General features: G+C 51.4%; 1 protein-coding gene across 1 annotated transcript in view; it reads left to right on the forward strand.

Annotated features, from left to right (window-relative positions):
• The window catches only part of KIAA1549 (KIAA1549 ortholog), a 66,084-nt gene that overhangs the window by 30,885 nt on the left and 21,515 nt on the right, over positions 1 to 13,684 (forward strand). The window contains exons 9-12 of the mRNA XM_030885270.2: positions 2,383 to 2,579; positions 7,514 to 7,629; positions 12,668 to 12,873; positions 13,608 to 13,677. Of these exons, the coding sequence (XP_030741130.2) occupies positions 2,383 to 2,579; positions 7,514 to 7,629; positions 12,668 to 12,873; positions 13,608 to 13,677 (589 nt within the window). The remainder of the gene's footprint in view (positions 1 to 2,382; positions 2,580 to 7,513; positions 7,630 to 12,667; positions 12,874 to 13,607; positions 13,678 to 13,684) is intronic.

A 13,684-nucleotide genomic window follows, 5' to 3' on the forward strand; every position in this document is an offset into this window, starting at 1 on the left:
CGTCTGTCTCTGCCTCTGGTTTCCAAGCAACGTGTGTCATGCGCTGTTTGTAGTGAGTTTTGCCGCCCTCTGCTGGCAGAAGTCGGGTTTGTGTGCATCCTAAATTTTTAGTGTTGAGGTGGTAGACAGGCTTTCTGCTTCCATAAACGTTTAGTCTCAGAAACCCACAGCAGTGGTTTTACTGTATCTTACAGGGTCATTATAAGTCTGCATTGACTCGATGGCAGGGAGCAAGTGAAGGTGGTTTTACCTCCCCACCAAAACCAAGCTCACTGTTGTCACATCTGTTGCAGCTCATGTTGTAGTAGTTAGGGGCCTTCCAGTTGGCTCCCACCCATGCACAGCAGCACGAAACACTGCCCGGCCCTGTGCCGTCCTCACGTCTGCTCTGCATGAGCCCACGATGCAGACCCAGTGGATATCCATCTCATTGTAGTCCCTTTGATTTCTGTGTGTCCATCTGTGTGTTCCATGTTCGCCTTTTGTGTTGTTTACAAAGGTATTTTCTACGAAGTCATTGGTTTTGCAAGTCTATCATGCGATTTCCAGCTTCATGTCTATCACCAAATCCCTATATTCCATCGACTGTTCCTTTTTGCTTCCAACTTTTGCATTCCAATCACCAATAACTATCAATACATTTTGATTGCCTGTTTGATCAATTTGTGACTGAGGTCATTGGTAGACTTCTTCAATTTCTTCATCACTAGCTTTTGTGGTTGGTACATACATTTGAATAATAGTCGTACTGATTGGAATTCCTTCAGTAGGTGGATAGATATAATCCGATCACATTGTACTTCATGATCGATTTAGCAAGATCCTTTCTGACAATGAATGCCATGATATTCCTTTTGATTGTGTTATTCCCGGTATAGTAATTCATATGGTTTTCTGATTTGAAATGGCCAATGCCGGTCTATTTCAGCTCACCAGTGCCGTGGACATCGATCTTCATGTGTTCCAGTTCACTTTTGACCACTTCCAATTTTCCTAAATTCATACTTCACACAGTCTCAGTTCTGATCGTTAGAAGATCTTTGCAGCTGTTTCTCTTTACCTGGAGTTGTACCCCGTCAGTAAATGAAGACCCTGAAGGCTCCACCCCCACAGACTTTACTGACCCACGTCACTGTGGTCGCCTCCACTCCGAGAAATCGGCCCCTCTTCAGTCACATTTCAAGTGCCCTCAGACCTGAGGGCCCCCTCAGCCGGCAGTATCCCCGGCAATGTTCTGCTTCTTTGGTTTAGGCTTTCGGTATCTGGTGATGCTTCCAAGGGATGCGTAAGGGTTCCAGTGGCTTCTTCCCAAGTGGGGAGCCGAGCCCTTCTTAGTTCGTTGTCTGTGCTTAGTCCGGAAGATCCACAGAAACCTGTTCACTTTGAGTGGCCCTGCTGGCATTCGAAATGCCAGTGAGTTAGTTTCTAGCAGCCCAGCAACACACAGCCACCACAGTAGCACCAACTGGCAGACAAGTGGTGCATTCCAGACTGCCCCAGGGTGGGTTTCCAAGGCTTCCGTCCTTATGGAAACACACTGCCAATCCCTTTCTGCCTTGGGGTGGCTCCAGGGCTTGAACCACCAACTTTTCGTTTAGCAGCTGAGCGTTTTAACTGCTGCCCCACCAGGACTCCTCCGAGAGCACTCTTCTTGGCTGCTGGTGCTCTCACACATCCCATGCATCAGATGAGCCCCAGCACCACCCAGCCCTTCTGCTCCGACCCGTTGTTCCATAGGCCTGTCTGTTCTTTGCCTTTGGGCGGTCTGGACACTAGGTGAAAGAGCCCTTGTGGTTCAGTGGGTAAAGTATTCAGCTGCAAGCAGAGAGGTGGGTGGTTTGAACCCACCAGTTGCTCGGTGGGAGGTAGATGAGGCAGTCAGCTTCCATTGGGGTGACAGCTTTTGAAGTCCCCCTGGGGGACACTCGGCTTTCCTCTGTAGGGTCACTGTGAGTTGGAATGACCTCGTGGGACTCCAGGTGTGGGGGACAGCCCCACGGGGGAGCATCGGTCTACTGGTGAGGTTCTGGGGATGGTTATTTCTGGGTGGAGCAAATGCCCAGTGCAAATGCCTGTTACTCCAGAGCTTGAGGCTCACCTTCATTCAGAGGTGGCTCCAAAAAAAGGCTTGACAATCCATTTCCCCTCAACCAGCCATGGCGAGCCCAATGGAGGCCAGTTCTACCCTGACACCCTCCACGGCAGCCAGTGCCCTTGTTTCGTGGTTCAGGGGCATCTTTCTTTTCCCCCGCTCAGGTTTGATGGGTGCATTCCAGCAGGTGAGGTGGCAGTGAGGTGCAGGGACAGAGTGGGGCCAATAGTCATGTCCTTAGTCCTCTCTGGCTTGAGACTCGGGCCTGACCCTGTGTGTGTGTGTTCTAGTTGCAGATTCCCAGTGTGAAGGGCTTTGATTTTGCCAAGCAGCACCTGGGCCAGCACAATAAAGATGACATCTTGATCATCCACGAGCCAGTGCCCCCGCCGGGACCTGTGAAGGAACACACCCCGCCCTCCGAGAATGGAGATGTGCCCAGCCCCCAGGCCAAGGCCCCTGCCAAGAGCCTCCGTCACAGAGGAAGGTAGGGTGCTTCTCTCCTGGCTGAACCTCTGTCTGTCTCCTGAAGGACAGACAGAACGGTCCAGAGCCTGCAGCCATGCACCTGATAATGGTTCCCCAAAGTCACCCCGAGTCCCAGAATGGCTTTGATCACTTCTTAAAAATGCCAGACCATAGTGTCCCCTTGCTATGCATAAGGTTTTTGCTGGCCAGACGTACATCACCACATCCTCCCCTTGTCTGTCTTAGTCTGAAAGCTTGGCAGAAACCTGTCCACGGTGCTGGTGTTTACAATGCTGGTGGCATAGCTCCCAGCGTCACAGCAACACGGAGTCAACATCACCCAACAACTGACAGATGGTTCTGGAAGATGAGCTCCTCTTGTTGCAAGGCACTCAAAATACGACTGAGGAAGAGCTGCCTCCTCTTCCTCAGGATCTTCATTTCTTCATTTGCTGATGGGGCATGGCTCAAAATGAGAAGAAAGGTGAAAACATTCAGTAATAACTGGGGCATGAATGTACTAAATATGAATCTAGGAAAACAGGCAGTTGTCAGAAATGAAATGGAAAGCATAAAGATTGATACCCTAGGCTTTAGTGAGTTGAAATGGACGGGCATCGGCTATTTTAAACCAAGTAAGCATATGGTCTATTTTGCCAGAAATGAGAAGGTAAAGAGGGAATGGTCTCACATTTGTTAACAAAAAGAACGTTTCAGATCCATCCTGAATGATAAAGTTATCTATGAGGAAGACCAATTAATACAACTATTATTCAGATTTACACACTAACCACTAATGCCAAAGATGAAGAAACTGAAGGGCTTTTAACCAACATTTGCCTCTGAAAATGTACACTGGATCAAACATGTAATCCAGAGTCACTGACACTGTGGCTGGAACGAGACAATTGGAAACGGATGAATTGGTAGATGGGAATTGGACATGATGGCGGAGAGCACATGAGAGTTCTGCAGGGCTAGTTCACCAGAAATAGTGTAGACAGCAGAAACGGTGATGACACGTGGACCTCACCAGACGGACTACACAGGAATCAAAGCATTCCCTCTGCACAGAGGTGCTGGAGAAGCTCAGTGTCACGCACGGAACACGAACGACAGCACATCCGAGGAGGGGTTGGATGACATCACGGTCATCATACATGAAGGATGCAGAGGTTATTTTAAAACAAAAGGGTACTAAAAAGATCAAACCAAGTCTCAGAAGGAACTCTGAAACGTAGAGTTTTTGAATGTAGAGTTGCTAAAGCAAGTGAAAGAAAAGATTTCAGAGGGTACCCTCAGAAGACAAAAGCGAGCATGCTCATGCTTTAAGAATTGAAGGGAAAAGCTCAGGTTTCAATATCGAAGGGTTTTATGTGCAAAAATTGGCAGAAACATCAAAAGTAGGTAGAAGGAACACACGAGTCATTGTACCAAAGAGAATTGGTGGATGTTCATCCCTTTCCAGAGGTGGTTATGATCTAGAGGCCATGGTGCTAAAGGAAGAAGTCCAAGCCTCCTGAGCATTGCTAACACCAGGTAGATCTTGGCTGGAAGCAGAGCGCACCAGAAAGTGGTGACATGTGTTTCATTGACTGTGCAAAGACATTTGGTTATGTGGATCAAAACAAATGGCGAACACCGGGAAGAAAGAGAATTCTAGAACGTGTGATTGTGCTCACGTGGAAGCTGCACATAGACCAGAGGCAGTCATTTGAACAGAGCGAGGAATGCTGTATGGCTTAACACCAGGAAAGATGTGTGTCAGGGTTGTATCTTCTCACTATACTTCGTTTGTAGGCTAAGCAAATAATTGTGAGAGAGCAGACTATATGAAGCACACAGCATCAGGATTGGAGGAAAACTCATTATCAACCAGTGTATGCAGATGACACAACCTTGCTTGCCGAAGGTGAAGTGGACTTGAGACAGACCCTTACTGGTGAACACCAAAGATTATGACCTTCCGTGTGGTTTACGTCTCAGTACATCTCCGATTTGTGGCTTACAAATCTGCCCAACTGGACCCATGGCCGGTGGGAGAAGTAGTCAAAGACGTTACTTGACTTGGCGCCATGGTCAATGTCTATGAAAGCAGCAGTCCGGAGGTGCATTGCATTGGGCGCATGTGCCGCACCGACGCCTTTACAGTGTGAAAGAGCAAAGATGACACTTTGGGGACCGAGTCACCTGATCCCCAACCGTGGCCCATTCAGTCATTAATGCAGACTGAGAGACAGATGCCTTTGAATGAGGAGGATGGTGGGGAGCCGCCAGAAGAACTAACAAATCTGTCTTGGAAGAAGTACAGTCAGAGTGCTCTTTAGAAGTGGGGGGTGGCAAGACTACTTCTCACATATTTCGGACATGTTGTCAGGAGAGGCCAGTCCCCGGAAAAGGACATGATGACGCTTGGGAAAGCAGCGGGTCAGTAAAAAAGAGGACGACTCACAAGGAGATGGACTGACATGGTGGCTGCCACAACGGACTCAAAGCAAACACCAATTGTGAGGCTGGCCCAGGACCAGGCAGTGTTTCATTCTGTTGTACAGAGGGTTGCCATGAGCCAGTGCCAACTTGATGGCAATTGACAACAAGAGAGGGTGCTAAGGAGCTCCTGGACGTTGTACTTAACTACTAGCCCAAAAGTTGGACAGCTCTAACCCACCCAGAGGTGTCTTCAGAGAGACCAGGTGATATGCTTCTAAAGGACTCGACCTTGAGAGCCCTATGGGGCTGTTCTCTGCCCAAATGAGGTCGCCATGAGTTGGAACTGATGCCTCCACTACTTCAACATGGCATGCTATGAGAGGTGGTAGACTGTGTCGCCCAAGAATGTTTTAAGGGACTGGCTCTCTCGGAGGTGGTTTGAGTTCCCCCAGGGCTTGACCACCTCTTGTGCTTTGTTCTGCACCTCCGGGCCCTTTGTAGGTAATAACCCAGTAGCCTTGTGCCTGGTTGATGGTGCAGCGACAGTGGGTGACGGTTCGTGGCTCTGTAGCACCTCTGCGGTGTGTCCTACTCCGGCTGGGCTCTCTGCCACATCCTGCTGTTCCCTTCCCTGTTCCCTGTCCCGCTCTCCCCTGCAAACATCACTCGCGAGCAGAGGAGTTGTGTAGTCCCGTGGTTGAGTGCTCAGCTGCTAACCCAAAGGCCGGCAGTTTGAACCCACCTGCCACTCCCTGGGAGAAAGATGAAGCAGCCTGCTCCTGTGAAGACTACAGCCTTGGACGCCCTGAGAGGCAGTTCTGCTTTGTCCCTCGGTGTTGCTGCCCGTTGGAAGGAAATTGGCGACAGTGGGTTTTTGTCTTGGGTGAAAATCAAGTATACTGAGAAGCCTTGTTGACAAGCGCACCCTCTGACCCCAGGAGCAGGGCTCCCCAGCTCGGAATGCCTTTTTCATCCTGGTGACTTGGGATCACAGCACCGTCCGCTTTGACCATGGACACCACACCTCCACCACCAGCCTCGGTGCATCTAAGCACTGAAGCCTGGCCACTTTCTGCCTGGTCGTCTCCCTTCAGAACCATGTCCTGGGCTCTGAATCACCATCATCCCCCGACAGGGGTTGGCTTACTTCTAGGGATCTAATACGTGTTAGTGCCTGATCTTCAACAAGGGAAAATGAATTCAACACAGAGATGGCGCTTTCTTAATTGCCAGGCTAAGAATAAACGAAACCACACGAGGATATTTAATAAGCTAGCCTAGTTTTATAAAGTGATTTTCTCTCTGCTGGCTGTCTTATTCTCTTAGTCACAGAAACTCAATGATCTGCCTGGTTAATATAATCTTTTGGCATCCCTCAGGGCCACCAGAAGTCTTGGCACTTCACGGGGCAGCTCTGAGGGAAGGGGTGCTGAGGGAAGAGGTGCCGGCTGATTAAGAACCTGCACTAAACTGTTGCAGCTCTGGGGCCCCACTCAGGTTAAGTGTTGGACTGCTAGTCCAGGTTCAGTGGTTCAAAACCACCAGCCGCTTCATGGGAGAAAGTTGAGGCTTGGAAACCCTAGTAGGGTCGCTCTGAGTGAGACTTGACTTGATGGCAGTGGGTTTTAATGCAACTAGAGGAAGCCCATGAAACCCTTGTGGTGTAGTGAGTTATGCATTGGGCTGCTTACCTTGAGGTTAACAGTTCGATATCATAAGTCGCTCCTTGGGAGAAAGAGGAGGCTTTTTATTCCTGTTAGAGAGTTATAGTCTCCAAAACAAATAGTGGACAGTTCTACTCTGTCCTGTGGGGTTGGAATTGACTCAGTGGCAGTGAGTTTGAATTTCTTTCTTTTTTTTTTTTTTTTTGAGAAGAAACCCTGGTAGTGCAAACGGTTATGCACTTAGCTGCTAACCAAACGGCTGTTGGTTCAAACCTACCCGGTGACTGAGGGAGAGAGACCTGGTTGGCTTCCATAGATGACAGCACAGAAAACCCGTGGGCAGTTGTCTTCCATCACAGGCAGTCACCATGAGTCTGAGTCGGGGAGACACCACTGTGTCCCCTGAACCCCCGCTTTTGAGACAGGTAGCCGATCTCGGAGTTGGTCACTATCTTAGACCTGTGAGCAGAGGCTTCTCCCCAAGGCTGGAAGTGGTTTGGGGGTGCAACTTTGGAGGGAGCTCTTGGGGTGATTGCAGAACCCAACTTGCCTCTCCCTCAAAGATTCTGCAGCCCAGGCTTGGCCCCCTTCCTCTCTGCCCAGCTCCTCGCACTCCAGACTGCTGCTCCCACCACGACCCATGCAGGGGAAGGCCCAGGCCCAGCATCTGCTGCTAGCTCCCTGTGGAGCCTTTTCCTTAGTGGCTGTAGGGTGGGTCAGTGGGATCCTGAGAGAGGCCATGAAAGGATTTGTTCTGGGCTATTTCCTCTCTGCTGCCTGGACCTGGCCTCCACTTCTAAGTCAGACTGACTTTCTTTCCCCTTCCCTTCCTCACGTGAAACCTGCGTTGTGCCTGCAGAATTTCCCCCTCGGATGCCGACTCGACTGTCAGCGAGGAGTCCAGTGAGCAGGATGTGGGCGACAAGCCCCCTGTGGCGGTTGTCGACAGCAGGCCCCCGCGAGGCTTCCAGAACGGTCAGTGGTTCTTTCCCACCTCCCCGTGGATGTCGTGGTTCTGACAACCTGGGTCCACAGCACTCACATGCTGAACCGTCTCACAGACCCCTGTGAGCTGGCCCATTGGTTGTGTGCTGATGGTCCCAGGTCACGGCCCAGTGTGGTCAGGGTGGGGGAAGGCCCGGTGAGGTGTTTCCCCCTCTCACAGGTGTGTTCTGTGGTTACGCTGAGAGTCTGCCCATTTCCTCCCTGGAGGACAAGGGTTTCTCTGGCACCGCGTCTCCGAGACCCCTCTGGGGGTTCAGCGCCCACCTCCTTAGGAAACCCCTTAGGTCGTTTACCACTGACTTGTCGGAAAGCTTCTGACAAGCTTCCCAGAGCCCTGAGCCCATGTGTCTGTGGCCAGGTGACTTCATCCATGTCTTTGCATTTGCTGCCTGATGCTTTAGCTTCAGACAACACAGCACCAGGGCCTCTGTGTCGACTGTAACTCCCGGTGCCGCCACGTCTGTCAAAGCAGAACTGTGCCCCATGGTTTTCATTAAAAAAAAAAAAAATTACTGTATTTTAGTACACAGCTCACAGCACTGAATCCATGATTCCTCTGCTTGAAGCAGGCCCTGCGAGGCTGCCACGCACCCGCCCCTCTCCCCATGCATCACCTCCCCTGGGATCCTCTGAGTTCTCCAGTCCTTCATCTCCCATGATGCTTTCCCAGGCATAAGTTGCCCATGATGGACTAAGACAGATTAGGCAGAAAGGCCTGGCAACGTACCTCTGACAAATTCAGTGGGTCACCACAGAACAGTGAGCATGTGGGAAGGTGGGCCCAGAGGCCGTTGCTCACGCAGAGTTCATCTGTCTGTCCCCCGTGATTCCCGAGGCTGTGTTTACCCAGGTTTTGTAAGTGCTTGTGCGAGGCGCAGCAGAAAGGCAGAACAGCCGGACTTCCCTGTGCCTGTAAAACCGAGCAGCACATCGAGTCGGCGCCCTCTGTCCAGCATCTTCCTCTCCCTCCTTACTCAGCCCCTTCATTCAGTGGAGCCAGCCGAGGGCCTGGGTACCCTGCTTCTCAGGTGAATGACCGAATGGGGGCCTGTGGCCACTGCGTTAGGCTGGGTTAGCTAGAGAAATCCAGTGGCACCTCACGTATGTAGAAGAAAGAGCTTTCTATCAAGAAAAAGTTACACACCAAGAGGCCATCCCAGCCCAGCTCAAGTCCATAAGTCTGGTCCAGCCCACAAGTCCCTCTTCAGTCTCCTGAAGCTGCAAGCCCGTGATGCAGAAACGCGAAGAGGGATGAGGAAACTCACAGGCTCGTGTGGATCCGAGGGCGGTGGAAACATGACAGGGTGCCAGCAGCTCTCAGGGCCAGGTGATCCACATGGGGCCACCCCTGGAGGCAGGCAGAGTGCCAGCAAGCAGGAAGGTCGAGGGCAGTGAGAGAGGGAGATTCCCAGTCTCTTCCTTGTAAGAAGGCCATGCCCCCAAAGTGGCATCATCAGGCTATGGCTTGATTGACAGGTTGCACCCCACTCCTACCCTTTCATACAAATTCAGCTTGACATAAAATCCTCCAGCTACCACAGCCACCAAGTGGGGCGATGAGACAGGACAGGAACATCCCATCCCAGGCTGCAGCTTGGGTGTCCCCACTCCCAGGACTGCCAACAAAATGTGGTGTGGGGTGAAGGGTCTTTCTTTCTGGGCTGCCTTCGCATCCCAGCCACCCCTCCATCTGCCACCTGTTGCCCTTCTTCTTTTAATAGACTTTCACTTTGAGCGAAGGAGCCCTGGTGAAACAGTGATGAAGCGCTCGGCTGTGAACTGAAGTGTAGGCCACTTGAACCCCCCAGCAACTCCTCAGGGGAAAGAACTGGGCATCTGCCTCTGGAAAGACCAGTGTGCCAACTCATAGGGCCTCCCCCCCAGCAGAAGGAAACCCTGCCTGGCCCTGCGCCATCTTCACTGCCCTTGCTGCAATCGAGCCCAACTTTGCAGCCACTGTGTCAGGCCATCTCATGGAGGACCTTCCCCGTTGTTGCTGACGCTGTGCTTTACCAAGCATGATGTCCTGCTCTGTAGGGATGAGAAGCTAAGAAACTCTGTGGAGCAGTTCTGCTCTGCCACACTGGGTGATGGGAGTCAGAATCGGCCTGGTGGCACAGCAACAGCAGCACTTCTGAGGGCGGGGCTAGGTCCACAAAAGACTTGGGCAGCCGGTTCTGTGTTCTCACGCACTGTGTCTCTCATGCATCTTGAAGCCTGGGGGGTCCTCTGTCACCACGGACGTCCTGGCATGGACGCACTATGATACCCGAAGTCCGTAGACTGCCCTTCAGTCACCCTTGCAGGGCATCATGCCATGTGCCAGCCAGGAGAGTACCAGGCACCAGGTCACTGCTCCTCAGGGGGACATGACCCCCTACCTCCCCGCCCCCATGTCCCCCAAGGTATCAGTGGCTTAGTAGGTGACCCTTTGTAACACTTGCCGTTACTCTGTAAAGGCAGCCTATCTGTGGAAGCTAATGATCTCTCCTCAGGCACGGTGCCTAAAGTGTGAGGTGCCCAGGCATCTTGTGGCTGCAGCTACCTCCCATGGGTGGTCAGGGAGAGATGCCCAGGAAGAGCTGGCCCCAGATGGCCATAGCTCCTAACCTTCCTTCTTTAATAAAGAACATGGAACTGACACAGGGCAGACCCATAGTTGCCAGGAACTACGTAAACTTAAACATCACTGACATTAGTCCATAAATAATTTCTTATTGCTTGGCCTCACTTTATACTTACATATATATATATTTTTTTAAAATTGGGGCTCATATAATTCATCACAATACATAGATCAATTGTGTAAAGCACATCTATACATTTGTTGCCCTCATCATTCCCAAAACACATATATATATTATATATATTTTTTACTCTGAGGAGAACCCTTTATATAATGAGGGGGGCTTAAAAAAAATTCATGCCTTTTGTGCTCGTATGGGTGGACTAGAGAAACAAATCCAGACACTCATATGTATATAAGAAAGAGCTTTATTTACAAGAGCAATTGAGTATTGAGAAAACATCCCAGTCCAGTCCAGATCAAGCCCATAAGTCCAATATTAGCCTATATGTTTGATACCAATCTACAAAGTCCTCTTCAGACTCACGAAACACGTGCCATGATGCTGAATGCAGGAAGATCACAGGCCAGTGGGTGGAAAGTCTTGTGGATCCAGTGGCGGTAGAAGCATCTCAGCACTGGCAGGGGTCTCCATGTGGCTCCTCAGCTCCAGAGCTCTAGCGTAGCTCCATGTCTCTTGTCAACAGGAATGCCTTCCCCAGGAAGTCAGTGTGTCCCACCTCCAGCAAGCTATTTATTTCCTTAGCGTCACCAAATGAGGTCATCAAGCTGAAACCTGATTGACAGGCTAAACTCCACCCCTCCACTCTTAAGTCTCAAATTGACAACAGATAATGTGACTACCACGCATTCCATATTCTCACAAATTCTTTGAGTTCCCTTCCTGTCTCCCTTATTTCTCACATACTTTTGAAGTTATAAAGCTTTGGGCTTCCTTTAAAAGCGATGCCTACCTGTGCCCCAAGCCGTTGGGAGTGGGGACTCAAGCAGGCCCATGCCCACCATGTGCAGCAGCAGCAGCAGGCTCAGCCTCTGCAAGGTGGGGACAACCCCAGCGCCTGCCATCTGCGGAATGGATAGAGACAGCATGGTCTCCCATTGTGTGGGCCCTTGTTCAGCCATAAAAGAAGTGGCCTCTCGATGCATGCTACAGTGTGGGTGAATCTTGAAAATCTTGTGCAGTAGAAGAATTTTCTATTCCAAAAGACACATATGAGGTAGCTTCTGAAAAGCTGGTAAGAGGAGCTGATGCCAGGGGCTTAAGTGGAGAGCAAACGTTTTGAGAATGATGAGGGCAATGAATGTACAAATGTGCTTTACACAATGGATGTATGTATGGATTGTGATAAGAGCTCTATGAGCCCCCAATAAAATGATTTAAAAAAAAAAAAAGGAAAGGCTGGTGAAAAGATAACGTGATTTTATAATCTCATTTCCCCGCCAACTTTCTGGAGCCCCCTGTAGTGTATGAATCTCTGTGCTTTGAAGTATCCAGGAGGGTCAAGCGCTCTGAGACCACAGGTCACCCTTGGTGACCAGAGGCTGGGAGGGTGGGTAAGGAGTGTTTTAGAGTATCAGATTCAGGTTTTTTGATACCAAATGTGATGAAAACCCAAACCACACTCACTGCCATTGAGTTGATTCTGACTCGTAGCCCCCAATAGCAGTAGTACAGGGTAGAACTGCCCCTGTGGGTTTCTGAGACTGTAACACTTTACTGGAGTAGAGACCTATGTCTCTCACCCCAGGCTGGTGGTTTCAAGCTGCCAACCTTGTGGTTAGCAGGCCAGTGCATAACCCCCTACACCACCAGGGCTCCAGTAAATGTGATGATAGTTCAGATCAATTTAGCGTCAATGCCATTCCCCCTGACACCATCTGCACACAAGGCACTCCTCCTTTGACTCCTGGCAAGCTGGGGAGCTCCTACGACACCCCTACTTCTGACTAGCTGGTTGCCACTGCTCCCTGTGCCCGAGTTTCTCTAGGACAAGTCAGAGAAGGCAGGAGAGGGCTGGACGTAGGGACACACACACAGGATGTGGGAGACGAGGAAGGCCCTGGAGCTCATTGCCCAGGCCCCCCGCTGACATCCAGACTTCAAGAGGTGGTATGTCAGGCAGGGGCTGCCCTCCCCATCTACAGCGCCCCCCGCCCCATGAGCCACTTCATTTGCACAAGCCTTCTGGAGGCTTCATCAGAGATACTTTAATCACTAGGGAAATTGCAAGCACAGTTCTTTGTGGACACACAGGTCACTCTAAACTGGAGTCATCTCAATGGCTTTTTTTTCCCCAGTGAGGTTTCAGTACTCTGTCCCCACAGTGGGGTGCCCTTGTAGGGTCTCCCCCACCCCCCCGAGGATTCTGTCAAGAACAACCCTCTGTTGATGACTCTCCCTCTGCTTCTTGTCCCGAGCAGGGCCGCCCCCACCAGGCCTGGCCCCCGAGCAGCACTCCTCTGCGTCCATCTTCGAGCACGTGGACAGGATTGCCCATGCTGCGGACCCTGGCCGCCGGGTGCCCAGCAAGATCCAGCTGATTGCCATGCAACCCATCCCGGCCCCCCCTGCCCAGCCCCCCAAGCTGGGTGACCGTGTGGCAGAGACCAACAAGATCAACAAGGAGGTACTCAACCTGTCTCTGTGAGAATCCATGCCTGGCCTGCTCAGGGTGGAGCTAGGGACAATTGTTCCCACCTTAGAGGCTGCACTGGGTCGCCAGAGGTGACCCTGCTGGGTCTGCTAGCCATGCTGGCTCTGGCGGGCTCCTGGGAACCTTGGATTCAGGAGGGTCCTGCCCCTAACTGGTCAGAGTGGCTTCCTGACTGTGCAGACGCCATGGTTAATGCCTAACAGGGACCGGCCTGCCTTTGAAGAGTCCCTAAGAACACCCCAGAACCAAAGCCACTGCCATCAAGTTCATTCACACTCACCCTTTATCGGGCCTCTGAGACTGTCAATCTTTACGGCAGAGCAGACCCTTTCAATCCTTCTCCCCAGCAGCAGCTGGTGGGTTTGAACCACTAACCTTGTGGTTAGCAGCCTAATGCTTCACCAGAGCTCTTGGTAGGGGCTCCTGTTAGTTTAAATGGTTTGTGCCCAACCTCTAACCTAAAGATTTGTGGTTCGAACCCTTCCAAGGGCGCCAGAGAGCCAGGCCTGGCAGCCTGCTTCAGAATGGTCACAGCCTTGCAGGTCTGCCCTGCGGGCTGGGGTGCCCTGAGTGGGAAGGGGCAGCTCCCAGCAGCCAGTGTGTCCTGAAGGCAGGCCTGGAACAGATGCTATGTGGGGAGTGAGCGTGTGCTTTGGGTGGGAGGGGGGGTGCTGCCTCACGGCCCCTACTGTTGCACCCCTGAGCAGATTCAGACTGCGCTACGGCACAAATCAGAGATAGAACACCACCGGAACAAGATCCGGCTCCGTGCCAAGCGCCGAGG

This window comes from Echinops telfairi, unplaced genomic scaffold (genome assembly GCF_000313985.2).
Source record: "Echinops telfairi isolate 266 unplaced genomic scaffold, ASM31398v2 ScPeMD7_23;HRSCAF=83, whole genome shotgun sequence".
Classification (NCBI taxonomy): Eukaryota; Metazoa; Chordata; class Mammalia; order Afrosoricida; family Tenrecidae; genus Echinops; species Echinops telfairi.